General features: G+C 29.3%; 1 protein-coding gene and 1 long non-coding RNA gene across 2 annotated transcripts; one reads left to right on the forward strand and one right to left on the reverse strand.

Moving 5' to 3' along the window:
* Nucleotides 1-2,774: 2,774 nt before the first annotated feature.
* LOC148307174 (uncharacterized) lies at nt 2,775-10,205 on the forward strand. The gene is made up of 5 exons (XM_088263832.1): nt 2,775-2,954; nt 6,170-6,452; nt 6,540-6,663; nt 7,315-7,425; nt 9,929-10,205. The coding sequence occupies exons 1-5, from the start codon at nt 2,775-2,777 to the stop codon at nt 10,095-10,097; spliced, it is 867 nt and encodes a 288-aa protein (XP_088119958.1). The 3' UTR covers nt 10,098-10,205.
* An 881-nt stretch (nt 10,206-11,086) lies between these two features.
* LOC148307175 (uncharacterized) lies at nt 11,087-17,756 on the reverse strand. The gene is made up of 3 exons (XR_015837890.1): nt 17,487-17,756; nt 14,493-14,603; nt 11,087-11,306 (listed from the first exon to the last, which is right to left on the reverse strand). It is a non-coding gene; the product is annotated as an uncharacterized LOC148307175 (long non-coding RNA).
* Nucleotides 17,757-27,180: the final 9,424 nt, after the last annotated feature.

Here is a 27,180-nt window from a genome sequence, read left to right on the forward strand (position 1 = left end):
TATATATATATATATATATATATATATATATATATATAAAAATATATATATATATCAATATATATATATATATATATATATATATATATATATATATATATATATATATATATATATATATATATAAATATATATATAAATATATATATATATTTATATATATAAATAAATATATATATATATATATATATATATATATATATATATATATATATATATATATATATATATATATATGTATATATATATATATGTATATATATGTATATAACAGTAGATATTTACATAGATGATTCTGTGAACCAAGCAACATTTTATGTTAATTTTAGAAAACATGTCAAAATTTATTGTACTTGCAGGCAATTCATCTACAATTAAAGCTGTATCATATACATTCATGCACAACCTCATACATATCACGGAGTTATAGATCTTTTTTCCTGAACTTCTTGAAATTCAAAAAAATGAGTGAATGAACCTTCATCGTTAAGAGTTTTAGTAACTCAGAAAATCCTGAAAAATAACCAAAAACTGAAATCTGAAAAAAATTGAAGAATAATTTCTCCTATTCTGGGATGTAAAATTTGGTTCTTTTCTAAAAAACTGAAATAAGTTTAGAGAAATATTTTTTCATCATCAAAACTTCATATTTTCATATTGAAAATATGAGATTAATTTTTTAGCTGTTTAATGGAATTTATGTAATGTATAATTTTAGCTGTCTAATGTAAATAATGAATGTAATGTATGATTTAAGCTGTCTAATGTAAATAATTAATGTACTGTATATTTTAGCTGTCTAATGTAAAAAGTTAATGTGATGTATAATTTTGACTGTCTAATGTAAAATAATAAATGTAATGTATAATTTAGGCTATTTAATGTAAATAATTTATGTAGTGTATAATTTTAGCTGTTTAATGTAAAAAGTTGATATGGTGCTTAATTTTGACTGTCTAATGTAAAATAATAAATGTAATGTATAATTTAAGCTGTCTAATATAAATAATTAATGTAGTGTATAATTTTAGCTGTCTAATGAAAATAGTTAATGTAGTGTATAATTTTGGCTGTCTAATGTAAAATAATAAATGTAATATATAATTTTAGCTGTTTTTTTTTATTAAAAAGAAATAACCCGCAATGTTTAATCTAAATAATTCATGTTGAATATTGTCATAATTTTCTCTCGAGGTCTCTGAAAAATATGAGAGCCCTAAGTTCGCCTCTGAAAGCGCAACCTGAATTATTACCTGTACCGTTATACCAGTTCAGGAAAACATTGTTTCAGATGTGTCAAGAATATTGTTTAACTTGCATCACTTTACAGTTCGTATCATAAATATGAATAATACATAGTGAGAAATTGCAACTGAAAATAAAGAAATCATTAATTTGTCCTTGTAACGTGGTAACATAAAAAAATATTTCTAAATTCATTTCATTGGAAGAAATAAGGTAAGCTGACTTTTTTTAAATAAATTTTTCATCAGAAACTTTTCAATGAAGGTAATTACAATGTTAAAAAATACCCAAACATAAAATGATCAACTATTTAATATTCTCAATATTATAAATATTTAAAGCTTTAATTAAGTCATTTTTACTTTTTTTTTACAAAAATGTTAATAATATTAGTGTATAACCACTCACCGAATTTTTTATGTCTGACATGAAAATCTCGGTGAGTGGTTATATATATTAATATTATTAACATTTTTGTGAAAAAAAAAGTTATCATTTAAATTTGCACTGACATTTATTGGTGAAACTGCATTAAATATAATAAAATAAAAACTTTATAAGTTTTTCTCACATTTATTTTATTCGTTACCGATCCCAGTCAGATATAATTCATTATTCCTAGGCTTATTAAATAAATAAATAAATAATTATGATGTTACTATTTTTTTAAAAATTATTTTAAAATATATAAACAAGTTTATGTTTAAACCTTATTTGTCCGCCTCCGTAGTGTAATGGTCAGCACGCTTGGCTACCGTTCCGGAGGTACGGGGTTCGATTCCTAGGGGGGGTCAAATAAATATAAGTGATTTTTTCACTGTAATATTTATTCCATATTACCCTGGACTGGTACCTGAAGCGGAGGGCTGATCACCTTTCCTTCGTGTGTTAACGATCAAGATAACACTGCTTTTATATAACGCAGTGCCCTATGCACCATTGGGGTGCGGATAAGGGTTTGAATGAAAAAAATATTTAAACCAGTAGATAGAAACATCTGTAGCTTCCGAAACTAGTCTTAACAATATAAAACTTACGTGATTAAGAACAAGTGTTTTAATTATATACAACATTTCGAGTGACTCTAAATACTTGTTCACAAATCTGGATTATCTCCAAAAGGAGTTAATTATGTTTCCTTTACATAAATGTCTCAAAACCCATAATAATAAATGCCCTGAGTTCAATATTCATCTTCATCTATGTTGAGATGAATAAAAATAATGTTTTATATGTATAATTAAATCATATATTAGAACAAAATGAATGCCAAAACAATATATAACATTATTTTTTATTGTATTATTTTTTGTAAAGTGATCACTTAAACCAGCCTATGACGGTCGTAAGCCCCGTAAATGCCCAGACTTCCATATTCTTCTTCATCTTTGATGAGATGTCAAAAAATAATATGAAAATAACTCCTGTAATTGGAGATAATCCAGATTTTGCGAACAAGTATTTGGACACACTCAAAATGTTGTATTTTTTATTGCCTTATTTATTATTACTTTCAGTTCACGTTAAGCATGAAACAATATTTTCTGCACGTAATACTGTTAAGTTACTTCCACTGGGTGACGTCATACTCCTCCTTCGATGCCCCCCTCCCTCCGCCCTCACCCCTGGACCAAACAGACGATGAAGTTATTCTAGAAAGACAAAAGAGGTACCTATTGTATCCTAGTGGTGATCCAGCGAGGGTTCAGGTATAATTTTCTTCGTTATTTATACATAAGTATTCGTAAACGAATATTTTTTTATGCTAATATAATCTAATTATTATACTAGCATAAATAATATCATACACTACATATAAGCAAAGCAAATTCAATTTTATGCTTAGTAAAAAGCTTCTTTACATCTCACCAATAGATGTCTCTAGTGAAGTTCTAGTGATTCAAGAACAAGGTTTCTAAATTGGCTCATATATATAGAACTTCCAAGAATTTGAGTAGTGTGGTTGTCAATAATGGGTAGAATTGGTAAATGTTACACGTGTGTAAAGTGATCACTCAAACCAGCCTATGACGGTCGTCAGCCCCGTAAATGCCCAGACATCCATATTCTTCTTCATCTTTGATGAGATGTCAAAAAATAATATGAAAATAACTCCTGTAATTGGAGATAATCCAGATTTTGTGAACAAGTATTTGAATATATATATATATATATATATATATATATATATATATATATATATATATATATATATATATATATATATAAATATATATATATATATATATATATATATATATATATATATATAATATATATATATATATATATATATATATAAATATATATATATATATATATATATATATATATATATATTATATATATATATATATATTATATATATATATATATATATATATAATATATATATATATATATATATATATATATATATATATATATATATATATATATATATATAAATATATATATATATATATATATATATATATATATATATATATATATATATATATATATATATATATATATATATATATATATATATATATATATATATATATATATATATATATATATATATATATATATATATATAAATATATATATATTTATATATATACATATATATATATATATATATATATATATTTATATATATATATATATATATATATATATATATATATATATATATATATATATATATATATATATATATATGTATATATATATATATATATATATATATATATATATATACCGTAAAGTGGGTATACATTGCACCAAAATACTGCATTTTTTCAAAAAATTGTCTATTCAGATCAGGTTTTTTACTTTTTCTGAGGTTTCAACTATTGCAATGTAATAACACACATACCTGTAACATGTCAGATACGTTTTTAAATTTTTATCTATTTTGCCTGTATTTTTTTTTATATTTATATTTTGGTGCAAAGTATCCCGGGGTAAAGTACAACTTTGCACCATGATATTTTCTCTACACTTTTTGTACTAGAATCCAAATTTATGCAAAGTAAAGGCTATCCTACAAGTTTTGTTGCACCTTATGAAGGGTTTTGGCTCACAGTTCACTAAATGCAGATTATAATATTGTATAATTATGGAAAAATAAGACACTTGATAGAATTTTTTTTTTTAAAATATTGAAAAATCTAACAAAAATGTTTATTTTTTCAATACTGAAGGTTTAAAATTATATAAAATAAAAGGTGGATATTAAAACATATCGTACTATATAGGTAATAGGAATTAAAATTAAATTAGGTCTAAATATGGTCAAGTTCCGGGACGGTAAAGAAACCTCTTTTGGATTGCATTTTCGGTTCTTTTATGGAACCCGCTACATCCTTCCAAGAATATTGAAGAAAGTCATCCTTCATCGGCCACTTCCACGATTTGAGACTCTCCTGCATGGATTCAACAGCTCCGTCTTGCTTTATTTCCAAAATCTGTCCCGGAAATTTTTCTCCTTCATAATGAAATACGACATTTTCCCACCTTCTTTTTTACTGGTCCTAATGAAACGGAAGAACAAATACGATAACTGGTTTCAGTCATCGTTTTTGTTCTTCTCCCTCTTCCTCAAAGCTTCCGTGTGAACTATAATCAGTTAATGCTAGATATGCTGGAAGTTTCGATGCGGAAGGTGGGATCATTGATGTAGTTGGTTTAGGTAGCATTTGTGTCTCGTCAACGTTCATTTCGACATTTGGATCGTGAGCAATGCTCTTACCTGGTTCTATCGGTATCATTTTCCTGCGTTTTAAGACTGAATTCTTTGGGTTGAATCTGTTTTCTTCCAAAAACTGTTGAAAACTCTGGCGCACGTCATCGTCATACGCTTTTAATGGCAACCGATTAAGCAACTGACTAGTTTTAGCAACAGTCAAGGTTTTATGTCTTTGCAAAAATGATCTTATCCATTCAGAGCCTGGTACGTTGTTCTTTAATATTTGTACTCTTCTGCCAAATCTATCCAAATAGGCTATTAGAATGTAGCGAATGTTAAAAACACTCACTGGGAAACCGTACTCACTCATGTCTACTATGCAGTTTACGAAGGATTGCTCTTCGCCCTTGTGTCACATATCGGAGGTTTTCCCACAGGTTTTGTGTGCTGACCTTTGAGTTTATAGTTAATCGTCCTTCTGGGGATTTTGAAAATTTCTTCGGCCTTTCTTTGACTGATTGTACCATTTCGAATGGCCTCCAAACACTGCTCCACTCTCTTCGGTGTAAAATCGCAGTATCGTCTGGCATAAGGCCGCTGTTTGTGTGTTCTTGACATTTTTGAAAAAAATATACCATCAGGAATTAAGTAAGTACACAAAACCAATAGATATTGAGCAAACATGTCAAGTTGTATTAGCCGTTTTAAGACTTTTCATCAAATTAATTAACAATGGCCTTTTGTGGATACTTTGCACTTGGTGCAATGTTACCCCAAATGTGGTCAATACAAGTCAGTTCTTAAAAAAATATTATTTTTACATAAACTTGACAACGTAACTAAAAAATACAGCATTTGAGAAAAGCAGGGCCTATCTACCTACGATTTAGAGACCACTCACTTGTTGTAACTAGTTTCAGTATACTGATTCCACTGGATTTTTTCGGACACAATTTTCAGACAGAAAACTTTCTTTACGTTCGGACAGGAAAAACGCATTGAAGCAATAGCGACCGACTGTTACTTCTGTAAACTAAAAAGTAGATTGATGTGCCATCTATCAGAAACAATAGAAAGTAGAATGAAAAATGACATGTATCAGAGATGACCAGCTCTACAATTTCTTTACAGAAGGTGGTGCAAAGTATCACCCATGGTGCAAAGTATACCCACTTTACGGTATATATATATATATATATATGTGTATAAATACATTTTTTTTTCTTATTTTTTTTTATTCTTCAGTTTATCATTGGCCTCGGTTTACCCCTGGATTTGGAAGATCAATCAGTCACCATCGGCTATGTAATAAAACTTTTATATCACGTCCCCCAAGTCGCGACTGATTATTCTACGAACATGTTTAATTCCGCTTCCTTAGCGGAGAGAAGCGCTAGAAACTTGAGGATTTCAAAGAGAGAAAACAAACACGGAAATTTGAAGCAAGCAGTTGCGGAGAGTAATTACACAGCAACAGGGAAAAAAGAAGGCGGAGAAGAGGATACTAATATAAATATAATTATAGAAAGTAATGGAAACAATTCAATGAAAAATTCTTGGAATGGGGGCGGACTGGAAAGAAATGTTATTTACTCGGAGGGTGGAATAATTGCAGATGATGAGAAGTATAAGCGATATTTAATGGAAGTTAGGAAACAAGAGAGAGAAAAAATTTTAGATAAGATTCCGAAAACAACGCGATGGGATATTTACAAAATGCTCGAGAACATGGTGGAAATGTAAGTTTTAAAATTAAAAACTCTTGATTAATAATTTTTTTTACGTAGTTGTAGATCTAGCAAAGATTTACAAATTCATAATATAATCGATTGCTTATCCATGTCGATTTGGTATTATATTTTGTCTATAAACATGGAATGAGATTAAAACATACACTAGTACTGTCATACTGAAAGAAAAAGAATCATGTTTAAAATATTTTTTTTTAAAAACCTTTTAAGTTTAAATATAAAAAAACATATAAATTATATTATTTTGAGAAATATAGAGACTTTGTTTTTTGATCCACTCACATTTCTATTAACAACCAACTAGTTTCGGCAAAAACCTTTGTTGTCGAAACTAGTTGGTTGTTAGTAAAAATGTGAGTGGATAAAAAAACAACGTCTTTTTATTTCTCAGAATAAAATATCGATATGATCCACAAAGATTTCAATATTCAAAATATATAAATTAGACCAAATACCAATTTTGTGCTGATAGAACCCATTAGTAGCCTTAAATGGTTAAAAAAATGATATCAAATATCTTTTCGGCTACACAATCTGGTACTTTGATTTTTCATTTGTTATTCACGATTAATGAACTAATCAAGATCGTTTAGTACATATCTTGTTTAAAAATTTACTTTATGTAAATTGTTATTTTAGAAATGGACTCAATGGTCGTGCTTGCTTACTGAGGACCATATGTGAGGCGGCTGATACTCCGTTTACATATAGAAATGGACTTCTCGGTGAACTGGTTCATATAATTTTCACGTGAGTAATATAATACATACATCACGGTGGGGTGAGAGGTTGGCGGCAATTGAAGCACTACGTTTGCCGGATGGGTACATACCAGGGACGTGTTTTCTCTAAAAGCGATCATTTCAAGCTTTCTAGAGTTCTTTAAGGTAGTATGGACATGTGGAGCAAATAGATAACGAGAAAATGACTAAGAAAGTATATGTAGCGTATGTAAGCGGGAGAACAGACGAGGGTGGCTACAAAAGACTTAGCACGATCATATCAATCAGGACTTGAAATTTGGTGGTGTTAAAAGTCTACGTAATCGGAGGACGTGGATGTGAAGGAAATAAGGAGTGTATGTCAGGACAGAAGAGTGTATCGTTCAATCCTCTCAGCCTACTCCTCATGGAAAAACGATATGACCGTAGAAGTTGTAGAAGTACTTACTTACTCGAAATAAATCAACATAAACGTTACTTCTTAATGAATATCTAATATATATCTAACTACTACAGCTATGAAACAATATAATCGTAATATTTTATTGTTTGTTTTGGAAATCAAAACCCTTTTTTAGAGAAAAAAGAACGCCACACCAATCTGTCTTTGTAAACATTGTTTGCTTTGTCCACGTTCATGCATTTCCTAATACATATCCGCCATTATTTTAACATCTGACCCGGGTACATTCAAGTGTTTCAATAGCTTGATCACGCCAAGTTTACCTTCATATCTATTTCTTCTTCTATTGCCTACTACATTCTACATTCTATTGTTGCTACATTCGCCTCAAACATTTGTTTGACCGTTCTTTCTGAACTTTCATTAACATATTATATATAAACATCAATTTTGTAAAAATTAGTATAACAATAGAGACTTGCGCCTTGAATGAATGAAAACTTACAAAACATATTTATTGCTTCCTTTTTTGCAAATTCACGGTTCACCACTGGTATATATGCATATAAGCAGGGGAGTGCCTTCTATATAGGCAAAAAAGCAGTGCCTATCATAACTTACCCGCATGACGTATAAAAACGCAACTAGTACCTACCCTACCTTACTAAGTAGTACCAGCTTACTTACAACCCTCCTCTACTGCCCATACTAGTAAGTAGCACCTAGCTTACCTTACTACCTACCTCTACTGTCCACCCTAATCAATTTTCTGTGCACGCCACTGCATATAAGTAAATCTTCCTTAATCAAAGGGGTTGCTTACCTAATATATAGGGCAATATTCATGGTTCACAAGGATTCATCAGTCGTACGAGCGACAACGGAATTAAAGAAATAAATCCACCCTATTTCCTATATACATATTATCGTTAGATTGTGTATTAAATATAAAATAGATATTTTGAATAGAGTGATTAATTGAGCGTTGCCCAAACATAAGGTGGTTATAAATTGTTTCCTTTAGTAGCCAGAAGTCACTGAGAGAAGAAAATAACAGTAAATCAAATGACATACTTTTTATGATAGTTTTACTTTTTAATTACAGATGTATAAAACTGCTTTATGATTTTTTTACAGAAATAATACTAAAAATATTATTTTGTTTTTAATAAAATAAAGCTATATAATTTTATCTGGGTAACATGCTTGTACGGATAGTTTTAATTTAAAAATATAAATATGCATTTTATGCACTATATTCGTTTCACGGTTGAGATTGATATTGTAAGGTACTTAAGTAGATAATCAGTAATAAGTCGCAAGTATTTGACTTAGATTTATTATAAATAAGTATAACTAGTTAGCTCTAAGTGAGTGACTGGTTTCTAGAAGAGACAAATTTAGAATCCCCTTGCCAAACTATGCGGGTGTGCACATGATTGTGGCTATGTTATTGTTACCAATATGTCTCCAACATACTCATATTCCTTATAATAACACGAGTTAAATCTATCATCTCAATTTAGCGATATTCTAACAGAAAAATATTAATTTACCTATTAAATGTTATTATGTTATTGTCCACTTCCGTAGTGTAATGGCCAGAACGCTCGGCTATCATGAGAAGGTCCGGGGTTCGATTCCCAGGGGGCGTCAAATAAATATAAGTGATTTTTTTCACTGTAATTCAATATTACCCTGAACTGGTACCTGAAGCGGAGGGCTGATCACCTTTCCTTCATGTGTAAACGATCAAGATAACACTTTTTATGAAACAGTGCCCTATGCACCATTCGGGTGCGGATAAGAGTTTTATTATATTATATTAAATGTTAAAATCAAACACTGATTTTAAGAGTCTAATAAATTGTATTTTATTGTTAAAAACATATTAAAATAAAATTTGTGATAATTGTTTCGCCTTAATATGGTATTTTCAAAAATGAAATACAATACGCTGAATCTATAAATACATTATATTAGTCCTTAACATAATAATTAAAAACTGTCTGAAATGCGGAATACCTATTGTGAAATCTTGTAAAATATTGTATTAATGCTGTATTGCAATTTATGGTATGTAAAGAGTACAATTAAGCCTTAACTCACGATCTTTTTTTTTCATCAGGCCATCTACAAGCGATGAAAAAGTCTACATGCACACAGATAACGAGTACCATGCTGCAGAGAAACTTGGTGCTGATGAAGAATCTGACTGCGAACAGCTTTTCCCTGAATGTGACGAATCCTTACTTGAAATGTTTTCTGAGGTTGGACTCGAGTCCATGTTTGGATAATCAGATATCGCTCACTCCTTTCAACAACGTCATTTATCAAAAACTTGATTTTTCCGGTGGATCGTTTTTAATGTTTAAAAATATAATAAAATGTTTTAAAAATAAATATCAATCTTGAATAATATTGTACAGCAGATTTTTTTAGGTAAAACCTGAATGTTTTTTCTGCATTTGAAAAATATTTAGTATATTAAAAAAAATAATTAAACAATACCTTTTCTTCAAAATGCAAAAACAACACTTTCTGCCATGTAGCGGGTAAATATTAAGTTAAAAATATGCCGCTTTTGTTGAGATATAGAACATTTTCTGAGCATTCCAAAAACATAAGCAACTTAAAATTGGCGATTTTTGATACACGGAGTTGTTGAAAAGAGTGAGTGATATATGAAATGATTTGACATGAAAACTTTAACCTGGAAAGAAAAATTAATCAGAAAAATAACGAATACCACCCAATAAAAAGTAATACTCTTAGTTGACCGTTAGTCACACCTATGAAACATAAGGCATTTATGTAAAAATTATTTCTTTATTTGAAAATAAACATCGTCATAAAATAATTTTATTTTTATTTTTATTATATTTTTATGGGTTTTATTTTACATAATCACTTACTACTCTAGAAAATAAAACTTTTTTACGCTAGGGTGATTTGAGTTCAAAGTAAAAAAAAAACAAAAAAGTAAATTTGAATTTTTATTTTATTATTAATATTAATATTTTTTTGACTCTTCTTTCTCAGATAATCATTTTGTTTTTAATAGTATTTTTTTTATTTATTTGCTAAAATCATCAACAAATCAACACAACACGAAACATTATAAAACAATACAAAAGATACCAAACAAATACATAATTATGAACATTTTTTTGACATCTCATTTAAAGATGATGAAAAATATGCGGCCTCTAGCGTGACCGGTCGCGTTCTGAACCTTTTAAAAAGTTTTATAATATTTATTTATTTATGTATAATCATCATCATCTACACCTTCGTATAAAAGTTCAGTCAGATGATCCAATGGTGACGTTGGACAACTTTTATATTCATAATCACACCCTCCAGTGGTTTTTCCGACATTTTCTGCCTTGAGGTATTCCTCAAAGGGAGTCGGATTACGCGTGACGTAGTAATCGCTGGCATGCCGCGCCCACGTGACGTCACCACCCCTTACGGCGTGGAGATCCGCCCCGTGTTCCGAAGGTCTGGAATTAGAAATTAATTCAATTACTTAACAATTTTAATTAATATTCAAGTACCCATAGTCATTTTTCAAAGTACATTGTGAAATTGGGTTCATTTTTGATGTTTTTTTTTTAAATTAAGAGAAATATATGTTTTGAATGTTTTTCGCAGATACTTTGTGGCATATTTTATAAAATTGAAATAAAACTGTTTTTAAATCACATTTTCATATGGTGTACGGAGTGCGTGGAAGTTTTTGGTATCGTAAGGGAAGGGTAATTAACTATAACCTAACTATGAGTATTTCAATGTTTTAGAATTAGTACATAAACCCTGATGATGATAAGGTTCTTGTCGAAACCAGTTGAAAAAAGTGTACCAATAAAAAGTGGTTAAAGTAAAGTTGTTTTATTTTATAAAGAAATATGTGTGTTTTTATTATATGCAAAAAAAACTTAATTTTTATACTATTTATGTGAGCCTAGCTGCTCTTTATTAGAAAGAGGTATTAAATTGTGGTAGAGTGGGTTCGAACCGAGAAACTCTGATTCAAGAGTCTGCTTCACTAACCACGGGACCACAACCTGACACTCAAGCTTAACTTTTATAAATATGGGAATAATGTCAATAAGTTAGCTGTCCACCATCAGTAATGTTTAATGTTGCTACTGCGTTCAACAGATGGCACCGTCATTACGTTAAAAAAACTGTTTCCAAATTAACCATGTTTTATTCTGTTACAGATATAGGAGAAAACTCGAATATTTTAATGCACCGTTGTATTAAACTTTCAAAGCAACCGGTTAATAACTGTAGATTTTAGTTTTTAACAAACGTGTATTTACTTTTTTGTTTGCATAGATACTTGCGAATGTTTAATAACATTTGTGTTATTTCAGTAACATATTTATTAATCTAGAGTGGTATTAGTAGCATATTTATTAATATTAAAAATATGAATAAAACCCTTATCCGCACCCCAATGGTGCATAGGGCACTGCTTCATATAAACGCAGTGTTATCTTGATCGTTTACACATGAAGGAAAGGTGATCAGCCCTCCGCTTCAGGTACCAGTCCAGGGTAATATTGAATAAATATTACAGTGAAAAAATCACTTATATTTATTTGACCCCCCCCCTGGGAATCGAACCCGGGACTTCCAGAACGGTAGCCGAGCGTGCTGACCATTACACTACGGAGGCGGACAAAATACTAGTAGCATATTTATTAATCTATTTATTAATTTATTAGTTCATACACTCAATGTAGCTAACTGTATCCCTATTTAAAAAAAAAAAAAACAAAATGCATACAAAATAATTTTATAAAATTGCTTAATTTCAAGCGTGACGTCTTTTTACGTTTTTGTAGATTATTCATTATTTTCCAGGCATACTCCAAAATGGACTTTAAATCCTTTTTTCGTGAAGGATTCTAAGGATCCGGCTTTATTTGTTGGACGTGTCGACAACGATACGAGAACATTTCAGTTTGCGATATTATTCACAGGCTGACAAAAATGTATATGCCTTTAAAAACGCAAAACTTCCGGTAGATGTGGTTTCATTCAAAGTCGTGATCTAAGGAATCGGAAGTTGGCTTTCCACAAAACCCTCTCTTGAACCCAACTCTGGAATGCCTGATATGTCTCACATTCTTTTCCAAAACATGTTTTCATGTACATATGTGGATAAAATACAAAAATGAATTCGAATAAGAAAACTTTTCTGATGTTTAATATGGCGAATCGGACGTGAAGAAAATGCATCTTTTTATTGTGTCTATACACTTATGTACATAAAAACACAGGTATACATATATATATATATATATATATATATATATATATATATATATACATACATATATATATATATATATATTTATATATATATATATATATATATATATATATATATATATATATATATATATATATATATATATATATATATATATATATATATATATATATATATATATATATATATATATATATATATATATATATATATATATATATATATATATATATATATATATATATATATATATATATATATATATATATATATATATATATATATATATATATATATATATATATATATATATATATATATATATATATATAACACAGTTTTTTTCTAAAATATAAGAATTAAGAATGCAACACTTATTATTTGCCAAAATGTTGGATTGGTTTTTTCAGTCTTCTTTATCAACAATTATTTGCCACAAAAATGTAATTTTTCATGAAAATAACAGCAATCCTTCTAGAAAGGTATGACAAGGGTCCAATGAAAAACTAGGTGCTTTCTTTAAGTACCTACTTTTGAAAATGATCAGCAATCGATTTGAGTGCTGCAAAATTTGAAAAATTGGTTAAACATAGAAAATTTATTGTTCCATTACGCTTCTAGTACCTACCATTACTTTATTGCGTGTATTTAATATTTTTTTTGGTTAATATTATTAGTAGAAGTAAAAACAGTATAGGATGTCCCAGATCTTACATTACTTTTAAGAAAAATAAATGTGTTTTTATTTATTTTAAAAATGATTCTAAAAACTAATTCTAACGAATAAAATTCTAAATCAAATCAATGACAAAGTAGTGCTTTAAAGTGATTGAATTTAATTTGATTAATCAACAAACTTTTGGTCCAACTAAAAGAGAAGTCATAACATAACACCTGCAGTACTATTTGCTGCAGTGTGGTGCATATGTACATCACATCAGTATAATTAGAAAATAAAAATAAATAATTTCAATGGACTATTTGGTTTTAAATATTGTATTTAAAAATCATGAATGATAGCTGAAATGTGAAAAAATATACGAAGGGGAAAAACAATGCTTTTTTTTAAACAGTGAATTGAGATCTAGGCAATTTTATTTATAAACTGAGGTATTTTGTAATTATAATAACATAATTATGTAACATGATTTTTTTTAAATGTGATAAAGTGTGTCCGTGAGAATAATTAAGAGATAAATATTTGAGTGTTAAATCACCAACATTTATTTTCACCATCCCCTCCCCTGGAAATCGAACCCGGGACCTCCAGCACAGTAGCTAAACATGCTAACCATTACACTACGGAGGCAGACTGATGAAAAAAATAGTGTTAAAAAAATATATACAATAATTGAGGATAAGTATTTTTGGTATAGAAGTTTTGTGGACAATATATAATTACGTGAGAAGAAACTGCACGATTTCATGAAGAATATCATTGTCCTGGTGAAGAGGAATGGCGGCAAGGTGGCATATAGCGTGCAGCAAGCAAGCGCTTCCATTATAACCTTTCCTATAAAAAAAAAGAAAATCTATTACTTGAGATTTGAAGCAGCCATTACAGGGAAACCATTGAATCTGGAAAGAGAGAAATCACTTAAATCCATTAAACTCAGATGTCCATTAAATACTGTGTCAGGATGTAGTCCCGTAGTTACTGTCGCAGACTCATGAGTCAGAGTTTCTCGGTTCGAACCCACTATACCACAATTTGATACCTATTTCCAATAATGAGCCGCTTAGGCTCACAGAAATAGTATGAAATTTAAGTATTTTTGTAAATAATAAACACACATATATATATATATATATATATATATATATATATATATATATATATATATATATATATATATATATATATATATATATATATATATATAATAAATAAATATATATATATATATATATATATATATATATATATATATATATATATATATATATATATATATATATATATATATATATATATATATATATATATATATATATATATATTTTTTTTTTTTTTTTCTTAGAACAAAAAAAACAATTGTATTTTTAGATCGTTTTGAGTGTGTCCAAATACTTGTGCATACATCAATAAAAAAAGGTCTCGGCTAAATATAAGTTTTCTCAAAAAAATATGTCTTAAAAGAAACAATAAAAATTACAACCATTTTCTTTAAATGTTTCTCAATTTTCCAAATAAATTTTAGAAACATTGGAAATTCTGTATTATGTATAAATAAAACTTTTAAATGGTATTCATATTACTTTCATATGAACTCTTTACTTACAAATCATGTATTTCAAAACAAACTAGGAAATATTAGAGAACTGCGAAGTAAATTTCTAGCTCCAATTTTTTGTTTTAAGTTAATGTTAATGATAAAATAAATATTATTTAAAAAAAAGTTTGTTGCATTCCTATTATTTTAAATAAGTGTAAAACTATGTATCAATTTTAAAATAAAGAAAATCGTTTGACAAATCCTTTATTATGACTAACATGAACGTGTATTTATTTTACATTGAAGTTTTTATAATTAATGGTTTATACGAGTAAGATATTTAAAGAAAACTCATAATTATAAAAAATAATGAAAATTTTGCCAAAATTTCTCGATAAAAACCCAGGCTTTTCCGTTTTATTTACATATTTCAAGTTATCAACTGCTGAAAAGTTCCATGATCATATAATCAAAGAAAATCCTTGCAAAAGTAGTACACAAAAATAATTAATGCAAATGCCTTTCATAACTTGGTTAGAAATTGAAAAAAATATGTAAAACTTTTGCAAAACATCACCCCTTAAGTAATTTGAAGCAGACATATTCTTCCTTAACTACCTACTTCAATCTCTCCCTTAAAAACCACTAAAGAGCTCTCTTAGCCTAATAAACTTTATAAAAGATCTCGATGGGACAAAAAGGGTTCCAGAGAAGATGAGGTACACGGGGTCGCTTAACTAATATCATAAACCCGGATTTTTTAAGAAGGTTTTCAGATATTATTTGAAAAAAGGAAGTTGATTGAATAATCAAACTTTGGACATATTTATGAAAACCTTGGATGGAAGTATAACAAGGACGAAACTTTTGTCACAATAATCAAAACGAGAAATAAAACCCGCATTTTGAAAACTTAATGAATCACAAATTCAACACAAATATTTAGATTTTTAAATAGTATATGAACACATAAAATACATGTGTTAAAATTAAAATAAAACACCATGAAAATAAATGTGACTCAGTGTCAGACAGAATTCGTCAACTCGTACCTTTCGACAATTTTACGTGATTATTTTTTATGCGTAAAATAGGAATAAATTTCGTATTTATGTACTAGTGTGCCATCTTAGAAGGAAAATTTTAGACCACTAACGCAACATTTCGAAGTGTGGGCGTGCCCATATGTGTAAAAGAAACTGGTATCGTTTACCAAAACCTCACTTTTTCTTAAGAAAGTTTACTTTCTTTCATCTGTAACATCCCTTCAAAGCCTGTAAGGGCAATTGACATTTTGTCATCCGTCTTGAACTGTGTTCTTGTTGCAATATTTCATGTATACAAATTCTAAATCAATAAGTTACGTGTCAATCAACATGCTCGAATTTGGGCTTATTTTGAATGAATATATACAAAGAATTCTATATTTTTTGACACCCACAGTAAATATGAGTTCACAACAGCCATCTACATTAAATTCAAAAAGTTTTTATTAAGCAGAGACCCTTTAATTTATGTAATATAATATAGGAGCTCTAAAAAATTCAGAAGTGTGGTTGTTAATCATGGGTAGAATGGTGAATGTTGCACGTGTGTAAAGTGATCACATAATCAGCCTATGACAGATTGTATGCCCTGCAATTACCCATACTTCCATATTATTCTTCATTTTTGATGAGATGTCATTTTTTTTTAAAAATAACTCTTTAATGGAGAAAACCCTGATTTGTGACAAACAATTATTCGGACGCACTAAAAATATTGCGAAAGAAATTCTCTGTATTTTCTTTACATAAGATATATCTTTATCTATCTCACACGATGAAATTATATCGTTTTAGAAATACAGCATTCACAAATAATAAGTAACATTATAAAATATTAAAAAGTAATTATATCGAAGTCGCAGAGGAGAAAGTGACCAACTAACAAAACGCAAATTGTTCAGGAGGGCCATTTAGGTCACTTTTGCTTTGGCTAAAAAATAAACATCAATGCAGTTAGTCATTTTTAACAAGTCAATATATTGTACTTCCAAGTTTAAAATCCTTCGGGATTTTTTCAGGGCAATATTGAGCTAGTAAGATATCAAATAGTCAATGATCACCTTTTTGTAAAAAAATACACTTGGTCACTTTCTCCTGTATGACTACGATATCTTTAATTGACAAGGTACTTACTCATCCAGTGCCTTCTCTATAAATAAATAAACATCTTCAGATTTAATGTTGTTATACTGAGCGATGATGTCTTCCCACGAATTGGTGGAATACAACAATACAAAGGATTCTTCCCTTTTTTCCCTGGACCTTGCGTTGATGACTGGAGGCACCCAAAAGAAAGAACTAGGCAGTTGCCTCGTGATATTGGGCAGAATGAAGTTAAGCTGGAATCCTTGGTTCACTACGATATTGTAGTTTTTCAATTCGAGTGGTGACGTCACGCATAATGAGAACTGAAAAAAACGTTTATTTATTAAATATATGTAGAATAATTATAATGTTCCAAAATTAGTGATTAAATAAATTTAGCATATGTTTTCAAAAAGAGAAAAAATGGAAAAAAGAAAGAAATGGGTTTTTTTAGATTTTGAAGATGAGACATGAAAAAATAAATAAACCTATGTAGAGTTTATTTCTTTTTAATTGATGTTCTTATCCTAACATTGATTAACTTTATCATTAATATTTTGAAAATTTTTAATGCAATTTCGACCATTTTATTTTTAGAAAAAATCTTCAAAGCCTTTATATCAGAGGCTTCAATTAATATATTTTCATATTTTTAATGTAATTTTTAAACTATTTTTACAAAACACTTTAAAAAAAATCATTTTACACTACGGCGCCTGTCGTTAATATTTCTTTCTGAAATCTTTATTTATTTTATAGAACTCTTCTTATTAATAATAGTGAACTAAATAAGTGGGTGTCTGGTAAATAAAAGCTTTCCTCAATTCAACAAAGACGCCTTTTTGAACTCATATGGACTCACAAGATTGATCAAAACATATAGGAGTTCCAATAAAATTATGTACCTAGTGTGGTCGTCAATCATAAGTAGAATGGTGAATGTTGCAAGCGTGTAAAGTGATCACTTAACCAGCCTATTATAGCCCTGTAAGTAATACGCCTCATAAGCCCTGTAAAAACCCTAATTTCCATATTCTTCTTCATTTAACTTGAGATACCAAAATGTAAATGTATTTATATTTTTTAAAATTAAACACTTGTTTTATACCGATTAATGAATTTTAATTATTGACTCACGACTAGTTTCAAAAATTTAAAAATGTTTTTATCTACGGGTGAAAAGTGAAAATAAAGAGCAAAAAATACTAAGGTATATTGTGGCAACCCACAACAATCTATGGCAACTCGACAATCGAATGAACGAGCATAACCGAACACCCTAACCGAGCTCGCAGCGAGCGGAAACCAGCCCGACACATTTCGTCACCGCCCGTCCTCCGATCGACACGTCTTTCAACTGATTATTCTTAAATATTTCTTGATTGTAATTTTCTAGAACTGAATAAATTAGTGTTAAAAGTAATCCGCTTTCATCTTGCTTCCCTTCTGTTAAATTAAGTTGGTGTTTAACTAGAAACCATAATATATAGAGGCTGATTGGGAAATAAATCAAGAAGAGGGGAAGGTAAAGGAACGAGACTTTTTGTAAAAGGAAACGTAGATAATAATGGCGACGTATTTTGAAACAGCATATTATTAATTAACGTCATATTAGAATTTGAATTTTAATGTCATTCCACAAAGTTAATGCCGACTCAATAAATAATATAACTGATTCATCAATCAGTGTGTTGGCCTCCTTTATATTGGCCATTGAAGTACAACCCACCCGAATCATCCGTTTACAATTATAATGCTATCTGATTTCCCCTCACATGTGTGATAGATATTATGTCCACTGTATACGCTGTTGATTGAATTCGTGATGTTTTGTCTACCCTGTATAGTTCTCCGAATCATAACTCTCACGGATGTCCTTTATTCAACAACTTGATTGCTATCATGTGTTGTCCTCCTGTCCTGAATTTCCGATTGCTTCCCTTTCTTCCTTGAGACCTGCCGACTCACCAATGCTTCGTTTTATCCTTCCCTGATAACCGTTTCCTCAGAATAGTCTTTGATATGGACAAATCCTCGTCATGCTGACTGTCAAGTGCTTGTCAAATAAAACATATGTGAAAAAACTACATAGTTGTTTTTTCATTATATAACATGTTTTTGCTCGTATAGTAAAGATGTGACTAATAAGTAACTTTTTCGGTTAACCGATTCATTCAACCGGTTAATATTTTTGTAAGTAACTAATTTTGATTAAAGCATAAATATAACTTTTGAAATTTAATTTTCTTTTAAGTATAGTTGTCAATTATGGCCAGAATGATGAATGTTACACGTGGATAAAGTGATCACATAAACACATAGCCTATGATATATTTTGTATTTTAAAAGCATTGTTAACTTTGTGGTATGGTAATATAACATTTTACTTATCATTTGTCGTTCATTTTTTAAATTCATTTTATTTTTAAAAGTGGTATTATACAAAGTGAACGATCGATGACTAGTAGAGTGTCATTACCCTATGATAGGTAAATGCCCATATTGCCACATTCTTCTTCACCTATACTAAGATATCGACAAAAAAGCTTGATATAAATAACTCTTAGATGGAGCAAAATCTAGAATTACAGAACTAAAATTTAGACACAAAAAATATTGCAAATATTTTCTCAGCTTAAAGTTTTGAAGTCGAATTGTAAAATTAAAATAAAAAATTGTGCACTGATTACTTTGACAGAAACATCCTTCCACTTGATGACTGCCAAATAAATTTAAAAAAATAAAGTAACCGAATTCAGTAACTAGTTCTTTTTAAGAACTCGTTATTTCATTCGATCGCCCATGTCTATAACACAAAAATAACTGTTCAAAAAATAACTAAATGTCCTATATCGCGCGTTATTTGAATGAATTATAATATTTTTTCAATACGTTATGTATGGCTCAGGTACCTAACGTTTTCGGAATGACTGGGGCCATTTGTCTTTCAAGCAAGCGCTGGCAATATTACGGAAAGAAAATTTATGTCCGTCGAACAATTCGAAAGTTCTCGTTTATTTTTTTAAACAAAAAACGTGGAATTTCTTTATTGTTCCTCTCTCAAAATTGGAGTTTATTTGAATTTTCCGCGCCAAAAGGACCAATAAAAGCGATTGGTTTGAAATAATGTAATCAGATATTACTGTGTTCTTGGATCCGTTAGGTAAGCCATACATTCTCCGAGTTCGGTAGATATGGATTTGTCAGGATACTGCGAACAAGAGATGGCAGCCAACTTCGGAATTGATTGCAATTCAACTGTTCGCTTGTGGTGTAAATAGCTAAATCTATTCCCGAAACGAATTGTTCAATTTCGGTTAGCAATTTGATAGTACACTGTGTAAACAGATAACATAATTACATATTTAATAATAATAAAAACCCTTATCCGCACCCCAATGGTGCATAGGGCACTGCGTCATATAAACGCAGTGTTATCTTGATGGTTTACACATGAAGGAAAAGTGATCAGCCCTCCGCTTCAGGTACCAGTCCAGGGTAATATTGAATAAATATGGCAGTGAAAAAATCACTTATATTTATTTTACCCCCCTTGGGAATCGAACCCGGGACCTCCAGAGCGGTAGCCGAGCGTGCTGACCATTACACTACGGAGACGGACAATTACATTACATATTTAAGCTCATTAAATAAGGCAGTAAATGTATATGATGGAAAGATGTGTATTGTCAAGTTGTTCAAGTTGTCAATCGATTGCTGTGTTATCTATTGAATATATCGTAGTCGTATAGGAAAAGTGGCCACCTAACAAAACGTAAAATGTTCAGGAGGGCCATTTAAGTCACTTTTGCTTGGCAAAAAAATAAACATCAATGCAATTAGTCATTTTTAACATTTCATCATATTATACTTCTAAGTATAAAATCCTTAAAGATTTTTTTCAGGGCAATATTAAGCTAGTAAGATATCAAATAGTCAATGATCACGTTTTTCTAAAAACTGCACTTGGTCACTTTCTCCTGTATGACTACAATATCATCAATATTAAATATTGATACCTTAACGGATAGAAATATTTTTTTTATTAAAAATAAATGTACTGAAATAAAAAAAATACTTAAACTTGAATGCGTACACACAATATGTATATTTTATTTATTGTTTTGGCATTAACTTTGTGGTAAGACATGTTACAATGATTAAAGAAAACACTTCGTTTTTTACCACTTGAGTTTTATTATAGACTACATGTTTCAGAAGTTAAACTTCCATCATTCAGGTCTGTTACTATACAGACCTAAATGATGGAAGTTTAACTTCTGTAACATGTAGTCTATAATAAAACTCAAGTGGTAAAAAACGAAGTGTTTTCTTTAATCATTGTCACAATATGTATATGTACAAATATACAAATATACATACAAATATTATACATGCAAATGAACGTTGTGTCATGGGTTTCACATAATATGCCAACTGTACAAAGGGTACTTCATTGCATTGATGTGTGTTACATTGAACGAAAATTACACGAAACGCTGTGACAGTAAACACTATACACGAATTCAGACTACCAGGGTAACATAACAGTAGATAAGATTTACACAGTTACACACTCATGCACTGTTGATGTTTGATATTGACGCTGCCCGCCTTATAAATGAGATGGAATCTCATAATTTCAATTCACAGGTTTATATTTAATACTAATGCGCGTTTTAGATTTTTTATTAAAATTCATAAAATTATATGCATCAAATAAATATGGCAACTACGCAAAGGGTCTTCTTCTTCTTCTTACGCTTATCACACTCAATGATGCAAAGGGCACAACATTGTTTTGATACAGTGTTATCTTGATTGTTACTTACATTTAGGCAAGGTGATATCTCCTGCGCTGTAAAGACCAGTCCAGAGTAATATAAAATAAATATTAGAGAGTTAAATCACCAATATTTATTTTCACCCGCCCTGGGAATCGAACCCGGGATCTCCAGCATAGTAGTTAAACACGCTAACCATTACAAAGGATACTTCATTGTATTGATGTAGTGTTACATTGAACGGGAAAATGACAGTAAATATAATATACAAAATTCAGACTACCAGGGTAACATACAGTTACACATTCATACACTGTTGATATTGACGCTACCTGCCACAGAAATGCATGGAATTTCGTAATATCAACCAGCAGATTTATATATCAATGCACGTATTAGATTTTTATTATATGCAAAAAAAAATACTTAAATATAAATGTGTGGGCAAATATTTGAGCTAAAAACATGTTTTCGTATTTTAATGGTCGTTAGTGAGATTAAGGACGTTAAGGTTTAATGTTCTGTAGTAAGATTATTTTGTACTTCGCAAACCTCTAGCTTCGCAAGTAGATAAACTAACCTCTAAACTGTACATTAAACTAAAATCAAATTTAATTCAATAATACGTAAATGCAAACAAGTCTTTGCAAGTAAAAAAATCCAGCAAATTTTATATAATTCCTTAATACTCGTATATGTGTTTTTATAAAAGTCTCTTGTATTTATTTTGTTTTTTATATAAAAAAGTAACTCTTTTTTTAACTCATATTTTGATAAAATTGTTTTATTGATTTATCTTTAGTTTTAATTAAATAAATTGGTTAGAAATAAATATTTTTAACTGTAAAAAATTCATTTCATTCATTCAAACCCTTATCCGCACCCTATGGTGCAAAGGCCACTGCATCATATAAATGCAGTGTTATCTTGAGCATTTACACATGAAGGAAAGGTGATCAGCCCTCCGCTTCAGATATCAGTCCAGGGTTATATTGTATGAACATTAGAGTGAAAAAATTATAAATATTTATTTGACCCCCCTGGGAATCGAACCCGGGACCTCCAGTATGATGGCCGAGTGTGCTGATCATATATTACATAAAATATTTTACATAAATGTATTATAAAAATTTATCACGTTTACATATTTTTTCAGCATGTGACACGTAAGACCACGGCTAGGAAAAATCAAACACATTACAGAAATATACTCTGTTACTTATCAATGGATATTAAATGATTCAAAGAGAAGTCAGAGATCCTTTATTCGATATCAGGACACAAATAAAGTTAGAATTTTATCGTCGTTCACAGGAAGATAGAGGAGATGACTTGCCTGTAACAGGGTCTGCACAGGAAATATCAGTTGCCTCTTCTCGCGGTTCAAACTAGGAAGGCGTTTTTCAGTAATTTCCTCAATTTTCTGCGGCGGTAATTTATGATTTTCTTTCGAATCGACGATTTCCTTTAAGATGATATCGGAATGATCTATCGAAGAGCACTTTACAGAAAATAAGACGATAAAGAAGGCACTGAGAGGAGACATACTTGTATTAAAGTGGTTTTTGAATTTGGTAATAAACAACTTAATTGTTACACAAAGTTTAAATGGATATTAATGTTTGATATAACACTAGTTTTAAGTAAACACTGATGATGAAATTCGATTAGATCACGCACAGTTACTGTCAGAGCTGTAATGTGGGTACAAATTTGAGATATTGAAGACGGAATGGTCCAATATTTAAGCATCCAATTAACGAGGAATCTAACGGGACTTTCTCGACTTTGTAAAACCTCATTTCAGCAAATAAAAATGAACGAGAGTTCATTATTCCCAGTTACTCAACGATTTTTGCTCTCACGATATTTTTATGATGCCCTTGGAAATGATACGATTATATTCTTACTAAAGTATTTTTGAAGTATCAAAAAGTAATCGTTAACTGTCATTGTAAAGAAAATACACTAAAAAACTTAAAACCCCTTTAGTCTGCTTTCAACCTACGATAATTTTTCTGGATAATTTTGAATTTAACATTTCAAACATCAACCTTATAAAAGTACTGATGTGTGTAAGGGTTTTCATCTTCTTCTTCTTGATGTAGGTCTTGTGGCTTGTATTCAAGAGGTGCGTAAGGGTAAAAATGAAATATACCTTCTTTATAATTGAAACTTCAAGAGTCAAATATTGTATTAAAATGATGTAAATTGTCATGGATTTGTAAATTGATTAAGAATATAATTAAAACAAAGAAATATAGAATTCGTACTATAAAAATATTTATATATTTTTTTAAACTCCTTACCTTTCAGTGACTCTTTTTTTTTCAAAACCATAGATTTATTTCGAAGAAAAACTTAGTTTTTCAATAGAAAAACGGTGTTTTAAGCAAGAAATTCAATTACGTTAAATTTTGCTTAGTTTAAGGAAAATTGAATATCGGGCTATGCACTTTCCTGCCTTAGTAATAAGTAAAATGATAAAAGCAGTCGTTTTTTCTGTTTATATATATATATATATATATATATATATATATATATATATATATATATATATATATATATATATATATATATATATATATATATATATATATATATATATATATATATATATATATATATATATATAAATATATATATATATATATATATATTTATATACATATATATATATATATATATATATATATATATATATATATATATATATATATATATATATATATATATATATATATATATATATATATATATCTACATTCATATGAATTTTTGTATCGAAATGTTTCACAATATGAGAAGGATTTATAAAAAAGATACATATATTTTGTAAATTTAATGACTTATTAACTTTGTGATATGGAAATATAACACTCTTTATGGTTTCGGATTGATTATTTTGAAACCGGTAGTCCCGAAGTTGTGATTTATAAAAAAATGGAATTACTCAAAGTGAAAGATGAATGATAAGGAGAGTGTCAAAAGTTACATACTTCGTCTTTGTTGAGGAATCTAAAATATATCTATGTAACAGTCGTTAAGGGGTAAAATGAAGTATTTACTTGATATGTGAAGTTTGCTTGATATGTGATCGACAAGTCTCAATAGACATATATACTTTGAGGGTTAATTGAGGATGTTCATTGAGGAATAGTCGAGTACGGAATTCCGAGTTACTACATTTGAATGTGTTTACGGACGTGATGTGCCGTTGATTATTACTAAACACCCCTTCAGCCGCTCAGCGGGGGTGGGGACCCTTAATATATATGGTAGAATAGAGCACTACGCACGTGGACCTATAAACTTTATGGTACATTTAATAAACGCTGGAATTCAATTGTAAACTCTCCAAGCGATGAATAATAATTAATTAAAAAAATAATTAAAAATATTTCGAGAGCTTCTAAATATTTCAATACACATAGGTGTAATGGTTAACGTATTTCTCTACCGTTCTGGAAGTCCCGGGTTAGATTTCCAGGAGGAGTGAAAATTAATATTTGTGATTTTAAACTCCAATATTCATTTTATATTACCCTGGACTGGTCTCTGAAGCTCTATAGTGATCACCTTGCTTTCATGTAAGTAACGATCAAGATAACAAAGTCAATGCGATACAGTGCCCTATGCATCATTGGGTACGGATAAGGGTTAGAAGAAAGTACTTTTTTAAAATAAGATTAACATAAAAAACGGATGTATTGTCGTACTGAAATTTGTGTTTGATTATTATTAATAACTTGGGATAGTTATTTCTCCAACTATATAAAATCCTAATCACCTGATCATTAAATGTTTTTCTTTCAATTTTTTATTATTTTGATATTTGTATGTATTGTCTTTAGCGCACTTGTATTTTATTACATACTGTGCTATTGCATACGATATATGCATATATTAAGACTGAAAAACTAGCCCATTTAATGTTGTTTATCTTTTACGCTAAGTTATATTTGTGTATCTAAGCGATAAACTGCTTTTTTGTTAATATTTTTAAACAATTAAATATTTTATTTCTTTAAAACGAATTATTTTATCCAAAGAATGAATTTATCCAATGTCAAAAAGCTATTTTATTCAAAAGCTCTTTAATTCATTTTATCAATTGAACTATTGTGTATCGTGTATCATAAATAAACAATTTTTGTATCACATCCGAAGAATTAGATATCAACTGACTTAAAAAATACATTAATGTAAAACATTTTGAGGAAATTTTACAGAAGCAGGAATCATAAAACTTTTAGTGATTTCTTATAACTAAAAAGAATAAAAAGACCTCGAAACGAAAATGAATAATTTACTAAAGGTCATCCTTATTTATAAGAAAAATTTAAGGCAGGATTCTCAAATTAATTGACATATCATAATAAAATTTGTAACCTTTAAAATAAGAATATTATGCCAGAAAGACCTTCGCAAGACTTGGCAGTTATTGACGACTACACTGGAATTAAGTCCTCATTTTAATTTAACAACTTTTCGGGTCTGAATTTTTATGAGGCTTTTTTTATTATTGGAACTTTTTTTATTGCTGGCTATCAATCCGCCCTTCACGTTGGCCTAAATAGAATCCTACGGCGGCTGTTCAATTTGTCAAGGGCAGAAAAGGCTTTATCACAGTCATCCCTTTCAATCTCTCAACCAATGTAGGTACTTCTAGCGGTGGGCGATTCATAAATTTGAAAAAAAAAGTTCATAATGTATATGGTATATATATACATATATTTAATCCTGTGTGTATTCTATGTGCTTTGAAAGGAAATAATTAATTTCAACCCTTAGTAAGAGTGGGTTCTGCTATTACGACTGCAGATAAACTGAAAAGTTTACTGTACTTAAGCTTCGAGAAATGTATTGCAATAATATGAAAGGTTTGAAAATAAACCAATTAAGATAATTATGTCATGGGTATGACAAATCAAATAAATATAAAAAATATTTTTCAA

This window comes from Brachycentrus maculatus, unplaced genomic scaffold, assembly GCF_059751285.1.
Source record: "Brachycentrus maculatus isolate JH-2025_06_01 unplaced genomic scaffold, ASM5975128v1 h1tg000204l, whole genome shotgun sequence".
Classification (NCBI taxonomy): Eukaryota; Metazoa; Arthropoda; class Insecta; order Trichoptera; family Brachycentridae; genus Brachycentrus; species Brachycentrus maculatus.